Source organism: Panicum virgatum, chromosome 5N (genome assembly GCF_016808335.1).
Source record: "Panicum virgatum strain AP13 chromosome 5N, P.virgatum_v5, whole genome shotgun sequence".
In the NCBI taxonomy this organism is placed as follows: Eukaryota; Viridiplantae; Streptophyta; class Magnoliopsida; order Poales; family Poaceae; genus Panicum; species Panicum virgatum.
The window spans coordinates 57,217,533-57,239,580 of NC_053149.1; the positions used below are offsets into that span (position 1 = coordinate 57,217,533).

Below are 22,048 nucleotides of genomic sequence, written 5' to 3' on the forward strand. Positions count from 1 at the left end.
CTCTGGGTCGACATGGTGGAGGAGCTCCGCGAGTACTTCGCCGCGACCACCCTCGCCGATCGCGCCGCACACGCGGGGCTGGGCAAGGCCATCGGCGTCCACGAGCTGGGCGGCCACTTCGCAGGGCGCAGGAGCTTCCGCGCCGCGATCGATGACATCAAGGCCAGCACGCGGGACCTGGCGGCCGCGCAAGTGCCGAAGATCCGGCACATGGCCGATGACTAGGGCTGGCCCGTCCGCCGCCTGGACGCATCCGCCACCGTCCGCGCCCGCCTCAGTGGGGCGGGCCCCGCCGCGGAGTCGGCCTCCTAGGAGCGCGACGTGCGCGGGCCGGGGCTCGCGGCCATCCGGAGCTTCCTGCGCGACAGCTGCAGCGGCAGTGCCACCAGTGGCGACGACGAGACGGCGGAGCGGATGGCCGCGGCTGCGCCTCGCCTCCTCTGCAGGCGAAGGCGCGGCCTCCTCCTCCTCGGCGGGCGCGAACGGGGAGGCCGTTGTGCTCGGGGCGGGAAGCGACACGGCGTGGCGGGACGAGGACGGGGTCGCCGACGCCGGCCCCCGAAGCGGCGGCGGGAGGCTACTGGTCGTCCCGGATGACGTCGAGGAGGGTGCGCGCCGCGGCAGCGGCGGCGGCGGCCATGGCGGAGGCGAGCCTGACCGCCGCCCGGCGCCCCGCCGCGAGGTCGTCCTCGTCACGGAGCTTGAGCAGGTCGCGGAGGTTGCAGGACCCCACCGCCCCCTCTCTGGCTCCTCCTCCACCGGCGGCGTGGCAGAGCGTCTCCACGAATGCATCGGAGGAGTGATGGATTGCAATTTTACCTCTCCTCTCTCCTCGAAGGCACTTTGCCTCGCGGGTTTGGCTCGTCTGTTGGACGACATGCCTCGTGTGAATAGTGGCGACGGGAGAGGCAAAATGCGTTTGCCTGCTCTCGTTGGACTCAGTCTTAACCCAATCGCCTGCGCCCCTGTTCATACCTCGCGCGCCATGACTTCCATCAATGCGAGGCCCTCTGCGTGCACCAAATTTCATCATGCACACTGCGCCAGTGCGCGCGCTCTCTCCCCCTGCGCCCTTCACTCTGCCCGCGATCACCGCCGCGTCCCCAACCCGATCGCTCGCTCACCCTGTCACCCACACTGACTCATTTCATTCATCTCGTCCTGTCCAAGATGCCTCTGCCTGTTCGGCTGTTCCCATTTGCTTTCTGACACTGCTCGGCGCAACAACCCGATTGCCCCACGCAGCCGGTGGTCGCTAGATCGGCGCCGGCTTATAAATAAGTGGGGGCGCACCGGAACGCACACAGTGCCGGATCGTGGTAGCTAGTGGCTCGCTAGCCAACACGGCCACCGACGGTCTTCGTCCCCGATGGCTTCCCCTGCTCGCCACCTCTTCCTCGTCGCATTATTGGCCGTGCTCGCCGTCACGGCGGAAGCGTGGGGCGGTGGCCGCTTCTTCTTCAGCAAGACCACGCGCGCCGAACCCGCCGTCGAGCCTGAGAAGGCGGCGGCGGCCGGCAGCACCACGCCGGACGCGGCGGAGCCTAATGCGGCGCCGGCGTTCCCCCGGCCATCGAGCAGCGGCAGCGGCCGCGGGTACGGGCTCTACGGCCGCCCCGAGGAGAACTACCCGCCCAACTACTTCCGCCGCGGCGTGCACCGCAACGCCGAGAAGCTGACGACAGCGGCGGCAGCGACCGACGTGCCGGCCGCCACCCGTACGGCCGAGGGCGCGGCGGTGCCCGCGGGAGGCGGCCGCGGCGACCGCGCCCAGCAGTACCCGGAGGACGGCAGCGGCGGGGGCCGGCCGCCGACCAACGTGCCGGCTACCGCTTCGTATACCGAGGAGGAGGCGGCCCCCGCGCGAGGCGCCGGGGACCTCGACGGCGTCCAGCCCTACCCGGAAGACGGCAGCGGCAGGGGCCGGCCGCCGTGGTACTACACGGCCTTCCGCGGCGGCAGGCGGCAGCAGGGGCAGGAGGACCAGCAGCGGGACTACGGGATGAGCGACACGCGGCTGTACCAGAACGGCCGGTACTACTACGACGTGGACGCCGGCAGATACGGCTACGGCCGCGAGTCGAACCCCATGCGGAAGCGCCCTGAGGACGAGGAGGAGTTCGCCGGCTCCGGGTACGGCCGTCCCGGCGTTGCCGGCGGCGGCAGGCGCGGGGGGTACGGCAATGCGGCGGCGGGTTACCCGCGGTACGGCAACGACGACGAGTTCAAGAATCCAGACGGCTTCCAGGAGGAAGGCCGGAACGGACGATACGTTCCATGAGCATGAAGGGAAGACGAAGCCTGCTTGTACTAGTAAGTCGTAACGTGCGCAGTGTGCTGCCGCTTCCAGTAGTGATCGTATCGTGCGCTCCGTGCTCCATTGCAGAGTAATCTCGCCTGGGAATAGCTGCTCCTTGTTTGCTGCGAGAACTTGGGGAAGAGCCAGCTAGCAGCTCCTCCTGCCCTGCAGTTCGCCATGGTGACGCAACAGATGAATCAATAAGCTCTCCGTGTGTGTACAATGCAACGTGTACTGTATCGCAGATCAAAATGCTATCCACCCTACTGTATTCATCGTCTGTCGGTGCTCAAGGAGCATGATTGATATATACTGTGCATATTATTGTGTATGTCGGTTAAAAAACTTTTTTTTGCATGAACGTAGGGATGATTTTCATTGCGTGGATTTCGTACCTACTAGTACATCGTAGTGTTGACGTTTTCACGACACTCCGTATACCCCCAGGATAGATCGCAATAATTTCATCAGACATCAAGCAATGGTCGAGCGACATGTAGTCCATCATTTTGACGTTCCTGCTGCGTGCGTGCAGGACAAAACTGCTGTCTGCTGACTGTTGAAGGCTCGGATCCATCTTGTTAATGATGCACCAACCAGCAGCCAAATAATCCATTACCTTGTACCAACTTTTCGTACTCGATCGGAAAGCATTTCGTGCGGTGCGTCTGTAGAGGAAAAAGAAAAGAGCAATAACCCTTTCGTCCTCGAAGGCATGATTGTAAAAAAATCCGCCCTTAACTTCGCACGAACACCTGAGTACCTCGCTTGTCTTAATTTTTGGGTCTGCTTGGTTAGTGCTAAAATGTGGGCATGCTAATCTTTTTTTTACCAAAACTTTAGCGAGCTTAGAATAATAGCACTTGGTGTTAGGTAGGCTTTTTTTAACTGTCAACTAAATGAGTATTAAAATTTATAGGCATTTTGACATACCAATATTTTGGAAGAGAACTATTAGACCCTTTATTTTTTTTAAAAAAAATGACAAGATCTAAGGCCATTGTTGACATTGTCACTGCCCTCCGGCTATCATGATTTCGTTCAGCGGCAGAGGCAGTACGACGACATGCATCGCCGTCGCCGGCCATAATTTTGACGGTCCACGGCGCATGACAAAACCGTTGACCGTTCCTGGACACTTGGATCGACCCATCTCGTTACTTACACCAACCAGCCTGACGTACCTGCAGGCTGCAGCCACTTTATTTGATGCAACAGTTCCTTCGGCCCATTAAACTCGATCGGCAGCCCAGGACATGTTCAGGGTCGGCTGAAAAGTGCTTTTCAGGATGATCACAGCCAGAGCCAGCTGCTGTTCTTGCTGCTCAACAGCACGCCACCAGCAGCAGCTAGCAGTGCTCACCACCGCTATAATTGCATTTGGATGCGTGGTATTTGCAGTGTACTCCTACGTGTGTTGGTTAGGCCGCCAGTCTGGATAAGAAGAGCAAGAAGGACAGGAGCTACTAGCAGCAGCACAAAAGGGTGCTCTCCCTCTCCTGCCTACTAGGCTTAACTTTGCTGTCCGGTTGGTGACGCGCATGGACCACCGAGAGGTAGGTTGCTGCGACGCTCCTAGTTCCTACTACCCCCACACGCCACACACGACCGCTCGTCTCGGCAAGAGCCCAAGATTGCCGTGCAACTCACGTACGAAAAACACGCGGAAATCTCACAGGATCACGACCAGGGGAAAAAACAACCCGGCGGACCGAGCGCCAGGCCCGTTCGCAGATATGGGCCATCTAGCCAACACCACAAAAGCTGCAAAGAAAGACCGGCCCAGTTTCGTGCGGGAGAGAGATCTCTCTCTCTCCTCCACGAGAGCGCCACCGCCGTCTCCCCAAGCCCACCACGGTGGTAGGGTTTATTGGCATCTCTCTCCGCTCCTGCCGCGCCCCGCCACCACAGGGCAGAACACCGCACCCGCCGCCGAAATGGCCGCCGCCGCCGCCGCGAGGTCCTTCCTCCGATCCAGCGCCCCGTCGTCACTCCGCAGCGCGGCGGTCAGAGCCGCCTCGCGTGCGGGGCCGGCTCCGCTGCCGAGGCGGATGCCCACCTCTGCCCCCCGCGTCCTCCTGAGGTGTGCGCCATCTTAGGTTTCGGGCCCGTGGAACTGTCGTCGTTCTGTTCCCCATTTTGCTATTTTCGGGTGATTTTTTTTCTGATGTCTTTGGTTCCGATCCGTAGGTCGCCGGTGGAGATGAGCAGCGTGTGTCTGGAGTCCCTGATGCCCATGCACAGCGCCACGGCTTCGGCGCTCATGACGTCTCTTCTCGCCGCCCCGGCTTGCAAGGGATTCGGTTGGCTCTCGAAAGGTAATTTGCCCTTGTATCAATGTTACTACCTTGTTTAGTGTTAGTGTAATAGTTACAGCCATGAAGTATAGGAAAACTATATTTCAGACGCATGACTTTCAGATCATTTGAAGTAGCCATTAGAATTTGATTTTTTGTTTGGGATAAATTTGGTACTTATTGAAGGAATATGAGTTCACATTGCTCTGACTAGACCACCGATAGTATCGAAGTTCTGCGCAAAACAATATTTGATCCTTTGTAGGATGTCCTAAAAAACCCGTTGTCCTTAACACTGCAAATAATATGTTGCATAATGAGATCACCTGATAGAACCAACAGTTTTAAATCTGTTTGAGCCTTTTGTTCTAATTCCTTTAGATATTTTTCATGTTCTGCCTGCCTAACATGTAGTGTTACCCAACGTAGCCTATTTTTGTAGTTAGATGAAGTGATGAATGGTTTTGAAACATTTCTATATGAACATGGTTAGGACAATGTGGCACTCATGCAGTTCCTAGTGTTCCTCAAGTCCTCATCTCTTAACCACCATGGAAACCATACATATTTTCTATTTCAAATTTGAAAGATGATAATAAAGTTTTCATGTTGAAATCAATCTTATATTTCCACATGGCCCTTGTTGTAGGTCAAGATGAAACTAGATGAACTTCAGGGCCCCAAAAGGTGAATAACTTTAAAGATGCCATCACTAGTAACTGTTGATGGCTAGTTTCCATCACTAGTTTGTGCATCGTAATGATTTGTGGAAAGAAGAGTTTGTCATCTTTATTTTATGGAACTGCATCTAAATTTTTGTATTGCGCATATTTACATGAATATGTAAACATGCAGCACAATATGGGAAAAAGAACTCTGCGTTGTTATGATGTATTGAGCTAGGTCTTTTTTACTGTTCCTTGTATTCTTGCAAAATGATTTGGCATCGAAGGTCTTGTGCTGCAATTTGTGTGCCTGAGCTATCTGTTTTTGAAGTTTTGACAATGCGAGGGATTTCTTTCGCAAGTTGAATTATGCCCGTAGTTTTATTGAAGTCAAACTATTCGTGAATTCAGCATAAGAAAAGAACACTTCTAAATTTGAATGTAACATCATCATTAATTATAAAGTTGAGTTAAAAGAGGAGACTGATTCTTTTGTATTGGCTCAGCTGGCAATGATGACGTGTGACAATATCTAGGTGGAACGTAGCAGATTATTATCCCTTCACCTCATATCATATCTACAGGTCTGGCCTGATTTCAAGGAACATCAATGATACCATATGTTTATTACAAATTTTGCTGTTAATATTCCATGTTCTTACAAGATGCCCTCTTTGACAGTTGATATTTATAGAAAGTGAATAACTAGGCTATAAGCCTCATTAAAATATGCTTATCTTTGTACAGTATTTGTTTTCTTGACTTTTATTGTATATATCTCTATAGGCCTGTGATTAGTGCGTGGAGGTCATCTTGGATGAAGACTAGACCATGCTTTTATTTGCCATCCCTGTTACCTTGGTTTTGTCCATGATAAATGGACATAATAGAGAAGAAGTAGCATTTATTGCTGCTAACTTTTATGGTGTCAATTAAGAGCTGGAGCTCAGGTTATTGTGTTTCTATTTGTAGATGGATGATTTGTCATTATTGGAGCCCTGCAGTGATGCTAGCTGGTCTGGATTATGGACTACCACCTCATGAATTTAAAGTACCTGTTTGGCGTCTCAGTTAACATGTTTTGCGCTCTGGCCTCTGAGATTCCAGTTTGTATAAGCTTTTACCGAATTATTCTTGAGATTCATTGGTGGGTATTTAATAGATTTTTGGTCTTGACGACCTGCTTGATTAACAGATCTGTAATGAATAAATTAAACAGAGTTTCTGCTGTTTTTTGTGGTTTACTCTCGGCATAGTTCATTCAACTGCCAATCATCTCAAGTTAGGGATGCAAATTATCTGGATCGCAAGGTTTCAGGATGTTGACCTGTAGAATAGAAATGCAGATTGGTACGCTGGGGCATTTCACAGGCCTTGGGTCAGTTATAAACTAAAAGCTGTTTTTTTGTTAGCTGGTGCCTTCATGTTTGGGTTGTCTCAAATCATAATTGATTAATTGTCACATTTGGGGCTTTGGGCAGCCTTCAATCATACTTTCTGAAGTCTGCCAAATCTTTGTACCAGTACAACAAGTTAGCCAGAGGCTGAGCATAGCTGGCGAGTACCCCTCAAACTAGTTATTCGCCCACTAGGGCTGCAGCCTTGTTTAAAACGAACCCAGCTGCAGCAAACTTCTTACGTACATGGTAACACGATTATAGAACAATATTTGAAATTAAAAATGTTACGATGGACATCCAAATTTCTCCTCAGACACATCAATCCACTCTGAAGAGCTCAAGAACCATTGGCGTATTAACTGCTCAGCACATCACATTTGTTCGGACAACCACAATGCTGCAGCAACTAATATCCATTGATAGACATAAATGCATGATAACGAGGAACTTGCACTAGTTCGACCCAACAGCTCCAATCTACTTCATAAGCTTCTCCATCTCCTCAAGTTCTCATTCTTGGTGCGACAAGTAGAATTTTTTTACCAACTGAAATTCTGGTTATCGAATGAGATCAACAAGGCCTTCACTCTTCAGTAACGTTGACAAGCTCATACTCCACAAGTGAGAGATTGTTGTCCTCCTTCACACTGAAGCTTGCAGGTTCAGTGACTTCGATGCGGCCCCATTTGTCCACAGCAAGCCTCATTGAACCTTTGAACATATCAATCTTTGCATTGCGGATAATAACAGTGCTTTCAGGCTTCAACAAGTCAACTGTGAAAAGGTACACTCTTGTTAGATGTCATTCCATGATCAGTAGGTTGATATTTGTGTGTTTATGTGAGGCATAATAACAATCATAGTTGAAATTATAAGCTGGTAGTACCGTAGTACTTGAGTTTGAATGTATGTTAGCTGACGACCTGCAAATTCTGCTAACAGCCTATGAATACAAGTGTGTAAGCATGCAAAGTACATCTATTTGTCATATTATGTTATCATCACAACGGAAACAGAATAAATATGCAATAAAAATCTCATAAACATAGAATGAACATCACATATTGAGATTGGAGAGCACCTATGGACAGTCAGATGTCCAAAATCATGTAATAATCTTCTAACAGCTCAATATATCATATTTCAGAGCTTGTACTGGTATGCTTACATAGAAATCTAGTTGACAAGTGCGATAGGAAGAATGTGGGGCATAGCACGACACTCAACGAGGGGCTGTTGCTTTCATCTTTAGTGAAAAAAAGGAACATACATACTAAGTATATTATTACACAAGAAACAAGGCCACACATGATGTACTAGCCTTAAAGAAACAGAGATCTTGCAGAAGACAGAGCCATTTTTTATTTATTTAATGACAGACAGTTGCTATTAGGACATATAGAAGTTGCACTTTTATTTTTATTCTGAAGAAAATACAAAGAAGCATCTATGTGGATGCCCCATTCGTGAAATTAAAATTTTAACAGGATATCAACATCTTCAAGGTTCAATTTATCACATCAATACCCCCTCTGGATCGAAATATATATGTCCAGATCAACAAGGTCTCCAAACTAATAATATTAATATGAAAATATATTCTTTATATAGAAAGGAGGTATAAATCACGGAAGTGTTTTCATGATGAATTTAGAAACATTAACTCATGTTGTGAATCACTAAATCCACATACTTGTTTAAATAATTATGGTCAAAGCTATGCCAAGACATTAATTATATTTTCATCAGAGGGCAGAGGCAGTACTCTTATGATGGATTTTACGTTTTACAAACAATAATCCTAGACACACTAATATTTGGGATCAGATAGAGGCAATATTCCTTAAGATCAAACTTCACATCCTCACAATCCAGTTCTAGGGATGATTGCATTACTGATTAATTGATTATACCAAAATAGGGATAAAACTGTGAGCACATAGCACACAACTATTAGAAATTTGATCATACTGGAGTACTAACTGCAGCGATTGCTGTGCTAAGAAACGGTGTCACATAGTAACGTAGATTCTATCGAATCGTATTCAAAACCTGTATCGTGCAAAGGATTATTCATACGCACGCCGCTCCAACCAAATCTCCCAAGGCGAAGGATTGCTCACATGTCACAAGTGAAAGCCCATGTCACCAAACAAAAAGAACAGATTACTTCACGAATAGAGGGGGACCGTACCCTGCTCGTTACGGGCAGTGAAGAGGATGCAACCGGTCTCGTCGCCGATGAGGCACTCGGCGATCCTGGCGGGCCGCGCCGCAGGGCCGGCGGCGGCAGCGCCGGGGCGGCCCTTCTGGAGGACGGTCTTGGAGCTGAGCACCTTGGCGACGAGCGTGTGTCCGGCCGTGCCGGGCTTGAGCTGGTCCACCTTGACGAACACCGGCTTCCGCTTCGCCGCCGCGGAGGCCATTGGGATGAAGGATAGAGATAGGAAAAGGATTAGAGGACGCGGAGTTTGGAGGTATTGAGGTTGAGGGTGGCCAAACCCTAGATTGGGGAGGAGGATTTAATAGGGGGGTGATCGAGGAGTCCACTAACGATGCGGCGGAGTTGTTAAATTGGACGTTATCGTTACCTGAGCCAGTAGGACACATTGGGCTATTTTATCACTTTCTTCTCCTTTCCGTAAAGCTTTTTAAAAAGTTTTTATCATTGGGGAATACGCTCTTATCTTAGCCATATATATGCCCATCGACTACTGCCAGCTTTGCATGCCATTTGAGAAAGTTCTCTTCCACATGTTTTAGATGGGTTTTAAATTCAAACGCAAAAGGGGTATTTGTTCTATTATTCAACAGTCATTAATTCTTGTAATTAATAGGCCTGTGTTACTGAACATGTCAAATACTGACTGATTTCTTCCCCAGCCGAGTGCTGGAACCTGAGAGATCCATTCGAACAAAAATAAAATCTAAATATATAAATATTTCCTCCATTCTAAATTATACTTCAGTTTAGTTTTATCCTAAATAAAACTAATATAACGTTGATCAAGTACTCAAAATAATATATTGGCATTTGTATTATCAAAATAATACGCTATCAAAACATACTTTATGGTGGATCTAATGAAACCAGTTTTGATATTGACATGTTAGAGCAACTCCAGAGTACCCTCTAAATGACCCCCTATCCTAATTTTATAGAGCTAAGCAAAAAAAAATGCACTTCAGCAGACCCTCTACTTCACCCTCTATTTTGGGAGGCCTCCAAAATCCCTCCTTCACCCTCCATTCCTAGAGGGTCTCTAGGGAGTCCTCTATTATATGTCGAAATTGAGGGCTATTGCTGGAGTTGAAACAAATTTAGAAGGCCCTAAAAAATAGAGGCAATCCTCATTTAAACATTTAGAGGGTATGATTTAGGAGCTATTGCTAGAGTTGCTCAGTAAGTTTGGTAAAAAAAATAAACAAATTTGATTTCTGACAAAACTGAAAAACCTATCATTTAAAATACTGAGAGTATTCACTCTGTTCGGCAACTCCAGCAGCCTCCAGTCCAACAGTGTTTTTCTCTCACACCGCTCCAGCACCAGCTTCCAGCCACCAGCCGATCAACAATATTTTTCTCTCACATCACTTCAGCCACCAGCTTCAGTCCAGCGAACAGAGTGATTATCGACAAAATAATCTTTTACACTTTGTTCTCTTGTTACAACTATCCCTTTATCTTTTTTTGCACCTAACATGCTTTCAGCTTTTCTTACACTATATCATTAATGTAGTTAAGAGCCCGTTTGGAAGGACTCTTGCAGCAGCTCCGTCGGCAGCTCCTGCGAGAGCCGCACCAAACAACCTTTATGGTGGAGTGTTATGCTGGCGGGTTCTGGAGAGCTGGAGCTGTTAATGGATAGATGAAGCTAAAAAAAAAAGATAGCTCAGTCTGCTCTAGCTTCGACTCCGCCCTCGTTCGGAGCCCACCCAAACACGCTCTAAGAAGATTCTCGTTGTCTATATAAAGATGGTTGAAGTGCATCAAACGTGGATCTCAAGTAGTGTCGAGTGTAAGGGTCTATTTGGAACTGCTCCACTCTACAAAATTCAGCTCTTCTTCCAAATCTTCATGCCAAACACATCTAGCTCCATCAGCTCACAAGGCGTCAAGACATTCCCCAGTGGCAAATCCATATAAAGGGAGAGAGAAAAAAGCAGTTATGACAAATTTCGTGTAAATTGAATCTTCGCTGGACAAAACTCTACTTCTTGAGTAAGAGCTTCCCTCTATTTGTTTGAGGGCTAGTTTTTTAACCTCTGCTTCAGTAGACAGTAGTGGCCTCTAAATCTCACCCTCTTCTTTTAATCTATAGGGTGGCTCCCATTTATCAGCGGATTGGGGGTTTCCTAGAGACCCTCCAAAAATAGATAGTGGAGGAGGAGATTTGGAGACTTCCTCAAAATGGGGACCCGTTGGAGTGTGATTTTTTATTCCATCTTCAAATTTAAGATGTGATTTATTTAAAGAGTTTGGTGGAGTTGCTCGAAGAGGATCACGACCACAGTAACCTCCTAATGAAAAAAGGGAGAAAAAAATGCAGAAGGTTCCATGATCATCTTGACCTGTAACTTTTTAATAGTCTATTTAAAATCTCTTGTTTGCTAGATGACTGACTCAATTACCCCTTTTCCTTGTTTCAGAAACTAGCAGTAGGAGTTCTATTGAATTGCCACCTGAACTCTGCATAGTTGTGATGTCGCCGCCACATGACGCCCGTAAATGAGTGACCGCCGGTAGCATTCCATGCACTCCTTGGAGAAATAAAGGTGAATGAGGCTAGGTGAGGTAAAGAGAAATGAAGCTATGTATATCAGTATATGTGGCTTTCGCCTTTAACTTATATATAGGGGATAAAATGCGAGAGGATCTTGGCGCTCTTGCGGTCTTGCCCAATATAGATACTAGCCCTTATGATGGGTTGGAGAAGCCCAAAGAGCAGGAGGTGGACTTTTAACCTTTGGCTTTTACATTAAGGTCATTCTTAATGTAGTGCAGTTTTATTGTACAGTTACCAAGATCGAAAACTTGGTAACTGAATTGGAGGAGTGTAAGATCAAACTCTCCTCTCGTACCGTAAAACTTCTCTTTCTCTCCTTATAATGATCCTGTCATATTAGCAAATTTGTTGATGCGCTATAAAAATTAATGTGTATGAAACTCTTGTGAAATTGGATATAAGTATAGGGGATAAAATGTGAGGATCTTGCCCCATTAGGGATTCCGAGGGGCCGTTCGTTTAGTTAGAAATGATTGCTTGGAACAATTCCAGCTGGAACATCAAGTTTATTTCCACGTCCTCAATCACGAGGATTAATTCCGGCCCTCAATCACGAGGATCAATTCCGACCCTCGTTCCACGCCCGGAACGGGCCCTGAAACTATAGCCACCGTGGTGTGTTGGGTAAGCCCAGGAGGTGCACATCCGAGCGGTCAGTACGGTCACGTGCTCGCCAATGCGGCAAAGCCCGGCAACCAGCTCTGTAGTTAGCGCGCGCAGTGCACAGCACTCAGCAGTGGCCGCCGGCACGCCTGCAACGGGTGCGGGTGCTGTCGGCAGCTTCGGTTTGGAGCTGAGAAAACTGGGATCACCTCCACGGCTCCACCCATTCCCCACCTTGTCCATTGAACTTTACAAAACTGCAGACCCGTGGGTCGAAATGATGCGTCGATAACTGAAACGAGCATCAGTAGCGCATGTTACACCGGGCCGACAAATACGATGGCTATGTGAATTTGCGCCGGTTTCTTCAGATAAATGGGTCGCTCATATGATCAGCCACCTCCAGGAAAATTCCTCCCAGAAACCTTTTGTACCCTCAGCCAAACATTATCATCCACACACCATTTTCTAGCACAAAAAGATGGAACCATCTGGCTAGGCCAACAAATAATTCACTAGAGCTCACCGGTGGTGCTGCAAAAGAATCAGCTACACACAACTAGCTCTACCAAGTACAAAAAATGAAGACCTACATTGCCAGAAGCACAAATCAGGACGCCTAAACTAGATAGCGACAGCTACCAAAATAGTTCAATATGGATCTAAGCTATATCAGTAAGCAGAAAGCCCTTCCACATTGAATCGGGAAGCTGTACATAGGAGATGGAGCACTGCTATACCGCAAATCCGCAACAGTCCAGTTAGATACCTGTTCAGGCAAACAGTCAGCATTCAGCAACTGCACATTTGAAACTAAAAGTTCAGGCTATGGTATTTCCAATTGCAAGTATAACAAGTTTAGGACCAGCTATCAAATTACTTTCCATATGCTACAGAGGGATATTCTGTTCCTATTGCGGTGATGATAAGACAGAGTTTATTCAAGTTTCAGATGCCATTTCAATGTCAAATGAAAGCACTATACAGCTTTAGTTAGCTGTTGGGCTTATGTTGACCACAGATTTAGTTCGATTTCTGTTCCATTTTAACTTATTATATCAAGGCTCTATCATTAGGTCTTGTTTATTTCCTCCCAAGATTATATAATTTATCTTATGATCCAAGGGCAATAGGGTAAAAGGCCACTCTTGACCACCTAAATAGTCTGAAATAAGCTGGACTAGGGCAGCTTTTGAGATTACTCCTATTTTGGTGGTGCAGACTCCAGAGTGTACTTTCAGCATGTTGCTCTTGGACCATAATCTAGGGGCAAACAAACAAGCCCTTAGTTGGCTATTGTTCTATCTGGAGCTAGTAGTATTGCGATGCAGATTGATTAGCAAAGTACTGATTTGTTCTATCTGTGATCAACGTAAGCCCAACAGCCAACTGGACTACTGATTTGTTCACTAACCAATGCATTGAAAGGTTACATTAACTATGAGCAAAGTATATAACAAGTAGTGAGGCGTAAAATATTAGAGGTCAGGTCACTTAAAACATTTTCAGTCATGCTCGACAATGCACCACAGTGATACATGTAAATTAGTCTACGAAATTCATGGTTACTCTGTAAAATGTAAAGAGGCCATGCTTTCATTAAAATTTGTTGTGAAATGTGAAGTACCTCAAGCTGTATTCGCTTTTTTGCCAGTAAGAATGCGGGATATCTGGAGGCCCCTGCTGAAACCTTCATTGAAAAGTACCCTTGTTTGCATCTCTTGAAATCCCGGCAACCAGGACAACAACGCAACTGGAACCATAACAAACACCCCAAGTAGTATCTCATATAAACGTGCCACAGAAATAACACTGTTCCATACCACAGTGGATTCAATAAATGGCCGAATTACTTGAGCGATCGAAATCAAGCCCCAACCAGTAGGAAGGAATGCCAAAAGACTAGTGAAGATGTCAACGATTTCAAATTTTGTGAACTTCAGAAATATTATCAGCACAAACACCACAAGAATGATGACGGCAGTTTGAACAACCCTGTAGTAAAGGTGCTGCTTTGCGGCGTACTTGTCTCGAGCATAGGACATTAGGACAAACACACCAAAAATCACAGCCACACATATCCAGGAAAGCAGATAAACAGCAATACTTCTGCTGTTGTTTGCTATCTTCAGCTGGTATACAACCCCATACTGCAAAAAGAAGTACCTGAGATCTAACAGTATTTCCAAAATCTTTCCCCAAAGACCAGTGGTCCGCAGATGATCTTGCTCCTCAAACCACCACACTTCCCAGCTCTGCTCAGCCTTAGAAAAGAGACCACCAGGATACCAGATCCAGTTCATGAAATCGTCAAAATCATACACTGTTTTCAACCAATCAAAGCCAGACGGATTAAAAGCAAATGGAGCCATAATCCATGATACCACCAGAAACCAGCTAGATATATTCATGATTATGTAAACAAGTGTATTCTTGGCAATAACACTGTGAGAAGCATACACAGTCAATATTATTCCAAGTTCTATTGCCTTTATAAAGTGGCTCCTAGCATAAAGCCTGTAATTTTCAGCAAAACTCTTGTGTTGCACAACAAAACCACGACCAGTAGCACGGTACTTTGCACCGCCATGAAGGATTGTCCGGCCATAGTAATGGCTCTTCGTTCCCATTGAAAATGTGTAGAACAGAGATGAAAAATTCATTTGCATTGTGAAAAAATCCCAGATAGCAGGTAGAAAACCTTGTTCAAGAGAGTTCTCTATAATCATTGGCAAGGCAGTGAAGAGGCCAATTTGTATGATGAATTGTTGATTAAGCACAGTACCCAAGGCTTTGTTGTTGGTTGAATTAGCACTGCCCTGTATACCAGCCTCAAGACCACTGAGAGCTAGATACAGGCGTCCCCAAACAAAAGTGTAAACTGTCAAGACCACCAGCATTGTGTTGAAGTAGAACCCTACTGTTGTATAAAACACAGAGAGCATCCGGAAGAAATCCAGTCTATGACCAAGTCTATAGATATCCCTGCTAAGGGTCTGCTCACCATTGCCACTGGAAACCTTTGCTTCGAACATTGATATCTGATTGAGGCCGACATCACGGCCCTTACCGACCTGAATATACTCATGGTGACTAACATTGCCACCACGCAGGGTACAGTTGAAACCAGCGAATATATCCTCGCTGATATTGATCACTCTTGATGCCTTACTTATACCACCCCGAGTCAAAAACCAAAGACGATCAAATACATCAGGATGCCCATAATGCATCCGAACCTTCAATGGATTAGCTAGGACCCGCTGACCAAGGGTAACGAAGCTTGTCTCCTGTGCAGACATGAACCAAGCGAGTGAAGATACGGATCCAGTGAAAACATGTTCTCGAACTCCCAGAAGTGTTGGTTTTCTGCTCCCATGATAATAGTTGTACTGCTCTAGCAGGTTACGCATTTTAAGTGCCTCCTCAAAATAATTATCCTGGTTCATGTCAATTGTTTGAACTGCATCACCTCTTGTGAATATAATAGCATGATTCTGGTTTTCAGGCTTTCCTTCCCCAAGCTTCAGCGGACCTGGTAACCTAATTCGGTATATCTCAACCTCCCTCTGTAAGCTCTGGTCAAACTTTACCAGGACAGAATAATATTGTGTATAGCCCTGGTGATGGACCTCATCAACATAAGCAACTCGGAGTGCCTCATTTTTCTTCATGAGACTCAAAATATCTTCAGCACGTTGATCTCTAGCAATTTTCTGGTTTCCATATATCTGGCAAGCGACCACATAGGTGTACTTCATGAGAGCAGCACCATCTTCCTGGCCTTTGAACAATTGGCTTACAGTACTGGTTCCTCTGTCTAACCTCCTTTGTCGTCGTTGCTGCAAACCACCATTCATGGGATACACATCATTCTCATGCCTAATTGAACCGAAGGATGCTAGATGTTTTGTCCCCTCTGTAATGTCTACCTCAGAGGCAGTATCAAGAAAAGCAAGCATCTTGAGACCCCTGTGGTAATACATCATTCCCCTAACAGTCCGTGCTAAGGTCTGGCCTCTGTATGAGGCCCAAAGTCGAAGCTCCTGATATTTCAGAGTCCAAATTTCATCATCATCATTCATTCCTTCCCTCCGCATACGTTCTAAAAAGTTCCACCAATCGTCTTCATAGATCTTTTGGAGATAAAACAAAATTGAGACACCATCTTCATTCTCACGACGAAGCTGGTCCTTGTTGTACATCACATCCTCATTGTAGTATGGGGTTAAAACACTGAATGCCATCATCTTCTCAACTTTTGGAGCACGAGGCATATTCATGAATAGAGAGTTGCTGAAGAAAGTTATACGTCGTCGGGCCTCAGGATTCTTTGGGACATTGTTCATAGAATCCCTGGATGTGAGAATTGTATGGAGGCGCCTCACCTGTTTGTAGAAGCTAACATCATCATTGCTCGGGCATTTTATGACATCCTCAAAGGGGAGACTGGATTCCTCTGCCTTTGATGGTGCTAGCTTAGCTTGCCTCAGCTGTTCCATGTCCTTCTTTTTCTTTGGAAAATCATGAATTGCAAAGACATAAAGAGTCTGCAAGGTATTAACTATCTTGGTCTGATCCTTCTTCTCCTTAAGCAACAGTTCCACTAAGGTGATTACAGATGAATGGATTTCAGGTAACAGCTCTAGCTTATATTCTTCAGAAAATTTCCCATTATCCATTTCAGCATCAAATGCAAGGAACAGCTGACTGACAATAATGCGCTCAGCAGTTCTCTCCTCAATTATCTCCAGAAGTAAGTGACGGATACTGTCATAAGCTTCAATGACAGCACATCGTCTGTACTCATTGTTACATATCCTTGTCCAGTGTGTCCTGTCATCAGCTACCAGCTCTTTTGCCTGACTGAGAGCAAGAAGCAGCTCATTATTTAGCAGGAAGCATGGCCACCGTACCACACGAATTTTCCACACAACTGGTGGCAGCTCAAGAAGCTCAACTTCATTGTCGCTAATGATGTCCTCTTCTCTAAATGTCTGAATAATTTCATTCCATATCAGGGCAAACCTCTTAGCTTCCACCTCATTAGCTTCAATCTTCCTATATGGACGACCAAAGCCATATCTCAGCTTCAGACGATTGATTGCATCATACAGCTTGCTTCGGAGGCCACCACGCACAGCATCCAGGTGCTCCTCCGGCATCAAATTGAATTGCATCGCACTTGCAAAGAACTGGAACCTCAAACGCAGCTGCTCAACACTGCGAATCTCCCCCAGATGCGAGAACAGACCAATTAGTGCCCCAGTAAGTGATGAGAAGACTGCATACCATATCTGAATATCCATGAGATAAATAAGGACAACTGGAAGCCACAGCAAGATTACAGCAATCCGCTCTGTGTGAGGCATAAACTCAAACCAGTTGCGAGGGATGTCATGGAGGCTGAGAATTGTCTTTGTTGGCCCTACCATCGGTTTAATCTGGAGAAAGTAACTGAATACGAACTTAGCAGTGAGAAGGCACACCCAGAATGTGGTATATTTGATGTTATCAATGAGGCCCTCCCTCACACCACGTCCAACAAATGTTCGGGTTTGGAACCACCAGGTGAGAACATATAGAATTCGCCAGTTGGTTTTCTCCAGAAAATTCCGAATCCATGGGACAATGAAGAGCACAACTGCAAGCACTTGCGGGATGACAAACACAGCAGCTGCCTCCAGGTAGTTCAACACCCTGGAATTGGCAGCAAAAGACCACCTGCGATCACGCCACCTCTGATCCCACATTCGAACATAGAGCACAATGAATGTGATAGTCCACCCAACAGCAACAAGCACCTTGAGCACCATCCGGACAGCGAGCAATGTAGTCTCCCGCCTCACAAGACTGTATTGTGTGCCTGCATCAAGCACTGCCTGCACAATGCGCAGCGCTGCCCATGTGATGAACACAGACAACACCCGGACCTGGATGTCACGGAAGCGAAGGCTATCCCAAGGAGTGCGACCATCCCATGCAACAATCATAGCTGCTTGAAAGAACAGAATAAGCATCACCCATACCCGATCAAAGCTGCGGTAAACATTCCAGAATGACCTCTGCTCAACAAAACCAGTCTTGCCAATACGCCCGGGATTTCCAGGCTGTATAAAGAAACTCCTCACCGGAGATAGGGGCCACTGGAGCCGCTTGAAAACTCTGCGGCTCCAGAAGTACTCATTCACATCATCATAATTCCTCCAGGCCGAATGTGGTTTGGTCCCATTCCGGCTGAACTCCACCTCGGCCTTGAGCACATTATAAATCGGCGTCACGATCTTCTCAAGGAAAGCATCCTCACCGTGCACTGCAGGAATAGATAGCCTCCCTGTCTCGACATCAACCGACTGGTCGATGACATGATTGAGGTCGAGCGCCATGTAGTGGAAGATGTAGCAGAGGCACTCGGGCATGAACCTCAAATTGGCCGCCTCCCCCCAGATGAGGAGGTACAGAGCGGTGTACAGTAGGTCGCGGCGCGTGTCCGGGCCAACCCCCTGAACGCGGCGGCCGGCGCTGGGCACATAGACGTGCGGCCTCTTGCCGAGGTACGAGCACCAGGACTTGTAGTTCTTGAGGAGCTTCTTCCGGATGTTGCGCGCGATGGAGTGGTGCAGCACGTCGGCGGGGTGGTCCGGGGGGAGGGTCCCGCCCGCGCGGAGCTGCGCGTTGGCGAGGAGGAGCACGAGGTGCTCCCGCTGGTTGCGGACGTTGTGGAGCTGGAATCCGAAGGTGGCGCCGAGCCAGTCGAACAGGTCGGCGCGGAAGGTGTCCCACGCGCGGGCGAGCGGCGGCGCCGGCAGGTCCGCCGCGTGCGCCAGCGCCTCCACGGCCGCGCGCACCTCCGGGAACCGCAGCGACGGGTGCTCCCCGTGCATCACCACGTCGTGGATCGGGATGATGTTGTACGCCGCTGGCTCCGGGTACCCCCCTCCTCCTCCTTCCGCCGCCGCCGCCGCCGCGGCCGCCGCCGCGCGGCGGTTGCGGCGGAGGCTCATCCCTTACGGCACGCGAAGCTGCAAAAACAGGGAAGAGGGCGTCAGTGCCAAGCGCCACCAGTGACGAGCGCGAACCGAGAAATCAAGCCATTACCGGCAGGAGGAGCGGTACGGAGAATTGGGGAGGACGAGGAGATTGCGGTGACGCGATGCGGCCGTGAGGTGGGAGCTGGGAATGTGATGGGATGAGGCCGTTTGCGTTTGTTTACTTGAGCTTTTTCGGGGAGGGGGAAGACGGCGGAGTCCAGTCGAGTACTACTCGAGAAGTGTGATCCGGCTGCGAGGCTGGGCCAGCGTCGTCGTGGGGTTTGGCTCGCTGGCTTTGCTTTGCTTCTGGGGTGTCTAACCAAATCAGCCATCAGCAGCCATGGGTCGCGACGCGAGCTAGGCGCTGTTTGGATTTTAGGGGTAAAGATTTACCCAAAGGTAAATGTTTTACACCTCACATTTGCCTCTAACTAATTTATTTCATAGGATGTTTGGATTTAGGGGTAAAATGAGAATAAAAGTAGTTGAAAATAGCAATCAATGCCTCTCATGTACCCAATTTTACCCCAATTTGACACCCTCTAAGGGGTAAAGGGGTAAAGAAGAGACAAATAGGTAAAAGGGCATATTTACATTACATGTTTGGATTTTTAGGGGTAAATGAAAGATAAATTTATCCTTTTTACTCAATTACCCCACCATCCAAACATAGCCCTAGTGTTTCTGTGCGCTGTATGGTCAGGGCCTCAGGGGTACAATGATGACCACGACGACGACGAGCAGATATGGTCTGGATTGGATGGAGTCATGGAGATGATGATCTACTGCTACTTTTACCAAGGGGTGGTGACTGGTGACTGGCGCGCGTGTGGAAGTGGGAGGTTTCGCCAATGTTCTGATGCTGGGTCTTTTCTGTGTTTCCTTCTGGTTTGGTAGGGGATGAGGAAAATCGAGAAAAGCGTGGCACAGACCCATAAAAAGGAAAGTGCCGGGGTTGAAAATTCGGCGTGACGACTGTGGAAGCGTGTTTGTCGGCTGGCGAATTTGGAGCGAATTTATTTGGGTAGTACTACAGAAGTAGGGTGGGTTTGGTGGTATTGACTTCAGTAAATGGGAAGCAAGGCATGGCAACTTTTGATTAAGGGTGAGAAAGAACAAGAGCTTTTTGATATTGGGGGCCTTCTGTTTCAGTGGTTCTGGCATAAGATTCCCAACTTCTTTTACAACCACTTTGTACCAATGGAAACAATTGCCTACATGCTTGTTCACGTGCCTTGTTCGCTCTTAAACAATGGAACTAGTAGTCGGAACCGTTTCAAAATATATTCTGCCGTTCGAAGTGGCGAACACAACTGAATTAAAATACTTGGATGCGAAAAGGAACACAAACCGAATGAATTCCAACAAAGATTCACTACCAGATATCCTACTACGAAACTTAAGAGAGACGGGTCTTTCTCAAAAAAAAAAAAACTTAAGAGAGACGGCACAACAAGGACTTGGAAACTTTATGTCCTACTACTATATCACCAATAACGACGGCCCCTTTGGGACCTTTCACCGTGACACTTGTTCCAGGGCATTATGGCGGCTAATGCGCTAATCCCTTCCGTTTCAAGCCCTGCCTTTTGTTTACCTTTGCCATCCGTGCGCTGTCAGTTTTTGTGCGGCACTACAAAGCTAATCGGAAAAGCGCAAAACATCACTATATTTCTGCCCAAGTGCCAACAGAAAAAGTAAGCGCAGATGACGACCATTTTGCTTCCACAGATCTTGGCCTCTTTCAAACATATTTTGGTACAGTACAAATTTGGGAACTGTATGTTCGTAATATCACACGGCTGCAGGACCACCCTCAGAACCCCCTTGTTCGAAATGGAATTGCCATTTCTTGCCTGTTATAATACGACGCTGTGTGTTTAAACTTCACGGGCGCTGTCCCCTGAACTTGTACCTTAGGGCACGTTTAGTTTTCAAACCAAAAATTTTTGTTGTCAAATCAACAGTTTGATCAGATGTCGGGAGGATTTTTCGAACACTAATTAAAATACTAATTTCAGAACTCACCTGGAAACCGCGAGACGAATTTTTTGAGACCTTTGACGCATCATTAGCACAAGTGGGTTACTGTAGCACTTATGGCTAATAATGCACTAATTAGACTCAAAAGATTCATCTCGCCGTGTACATCCAAACTGTGCAATTAATTTTGTTATTTAACTACATTTAGTACTCCATACACGTGTCCAAAGGGATTTTTGGGAACTGTGCAAGTTGGCAATTTGTTTGGGCAGTGGTGGTTGTTGTTGTTGCGTGCGTGACTCGCGTCTTCTACTAATCTTTTTTACTTTTGAATTAAAGTCTTCTAGTACTAATCCGATGCGCAGCCGCAGCACGCAAGGTGGGTTGATGCTCGTGCTCGGAACGGAGGCCCCGGCGCCCCGCACCGCCATTCGTGGCCTCGTGGGTGGACCCGCTGCGACCAGACCAATTGACTCGCTCCCTCCCCTCCCCTCCCCTCCCCTCCAGAGTCCAGTCCTCCTCCCCCGTCCACGGCTCCACTGATCCAGTGATCCGCTTCCCCTGCGCACTGTTCTGACCGTTTCCGTTTCCCCTCGGCGCGTAGGCTTAGGAGACTGAGTCGCGGGCCCGGGAAGCACGGAAGGTTTGGCGTCTCTAATGCGGGCCCAGTGGTCAGCGGCAAGAGGTTGTGAGAACAGGTGGTGAGTGAGGGTGTGTTTAGTTGGTGAAAACATTTGGATTTTGGTACTGTAGCAAATTTCGTTGTTACTTGACAAATAATATCTAATTATGAACTAATTAGGTTTAAAAAATTCAGCTTGTGCTAATCAGTTAGACTGTATAATTAATTATTTTATTCGATTGCATTTAATGCTTTATATATGTGTTCGAAAATTCGATGTGATAGATATTATAAAAAAAATTTGGAAACTAGACAGCGCCTGAGCAACACGCCGACACCCCGCACGGCAGCAAAAGCTGGC

General features: G+C 47.3%; 4 protein-coding genes and 1 non-coding gene across 12 annotated transcripts; 2 read left to right on the plus strand and 3 right to left on the minus strand.

Moving 5' to 3' along the window:
* The first annotated feature begins 1,180 nt into the window (after positions 1 to 1,180).
* Positions 1,181 to 2,630, plus strand: LOC120674355 (protein argonaute 18-like). 3 transcript variants are annotated; one of them, XM_039955529.1, is made up of 3 exons: positions 1,181 to 2,174; positions 2,205 to 2,313; positions 2,387 to 2,630. In XM_039955529.1, exons 1-2 carry the CDS (start codon positions 1,370 to 1,372, stop codon positions 2,279 to 2,281), a joined length of 882 nt encoding a protein of 293 aa, XP_039811463.1. In that variant the 5' UTR covers positions 1,181 to 1,369; the 3' UTR covers positions 2,282 to 2,313; positions 2,387 to 2,630. The 3 variants fall into 3 exon arrangements, with proteins under 3 accessions (XP_039811463.1, XP_039811461.1, XP_039811462.1); XM_039955527.1 differs by having other exon boundaries at positions 1,186 to 2,313; XM_039955528.1 differs by having other exon boundaries at positions 1,189 to 2,174; positions 2,205 to 2,630.
* A 1,464-nt stretch (positions 2,631 to 4,094) lies between these two features.
* Positions 4,095 to 6,526, plus strand: LOC120673158 (protein NUCLEAR FUSION DEFECTIVE 6, mitochondrial-like). Of its 6 annotated transcripts, none has more exons than XR_005674537.1 (4): positions 4,095 to 4,382; positions 4,490 to 4,617; positions 5,768 to 5,845; positions 6,234 to 6,526. XR_005674537.1 is itself a non-coding variant. In XM_039953876.1 (4 exons), the coding sequence occupies exons 1-3, from the start codon at positions 4,237 to 4,239 to the stop codon at positions 5,263 to 5,265; spliced, it is 294 nt and encodes a 97-aa protein (XP_039809810.1). In that variant the 5' UTR covers positions 4,095 to 4,236; the 3' UTR covers positions 5,266 to 5,283; positions 6,048 to 6,505. The 6 variants fall into 6 exon arrangements, 4 of the variants coding, with proteins under 4 accessions (XP_039809810.1, XP_039809811.1, XP_039809809.1 ...); XR_005674536.1 differs by having other exon boundaries at positions 6,048 to 6,505; XM_039953876.1 differs by lacking the exon at positions 5,768 to 5,845 and adding an exon at positions 5,246 to 5,283 and having other exon boundaries at positions 6,048 to 6,505.
* Positions 6,527 to 6,901: 375 nt separating this feature from the next.
* On the minus strand, positions 6,902 to 9,249 carry LOC120673157 (uncharacterized protein At4g28440-like). Its single transcript, XM_039953874.1, has 2 exons — positions 8,856 to 9,249; positions 6,902 to 7,435 (listed from the first exon to the last, which is right to left on the minus strand). The coding sequence occupies exons 1-2, from the start codon at positions 9,085 to 9,087 to the stop codon at positions 7,245 to 7,247; spliced, it is 423 nt and encodes a 140-aa protein (XP_039809808.1). The 5' UTR covers positions 9,088 to 9,249; the 3' UTR covers positions 6,902 to 7,244.
* Positions 9,250 to 12,440: 3,191 nt separating this feature from the next.
* LOC120674453 (callose synthase 11-like) lies at positions 12,441 to 19,351 on the minus strand. The gene is made up of 3 exons (XM_039955635.1): positions 19,150 to 19,351; positions 13,679 to 19,073; positions 12,441 to 12,820 (listed from the first exon to the last, which is right to left on the minus strand). The coding sequence occupies exon 2, from the start codon at positions 19,053 to 19,055 to the stop codon at positions 13,680 to 13,682; it is 5,376 nt and encodes a 1,791-aa protein (XP_039811569.1). The 5' UTR covers positions 19,056 to 19,073; positions 19,150 to 19,351; the 3' UTR covers positions 12,441 to 12,820; position 13,679.
* LOC120677080 lies at positions 15,971 to 16,051 on the minus strand. The gene has a single exon (XR_005676145.1). It is a non-coding gene; the product is annotated as a small nucleolar RNA J33 (small nucleolar RNA).
* Positions 19,352 to 22,048: the final 2,697 nt, after the last annotated feature.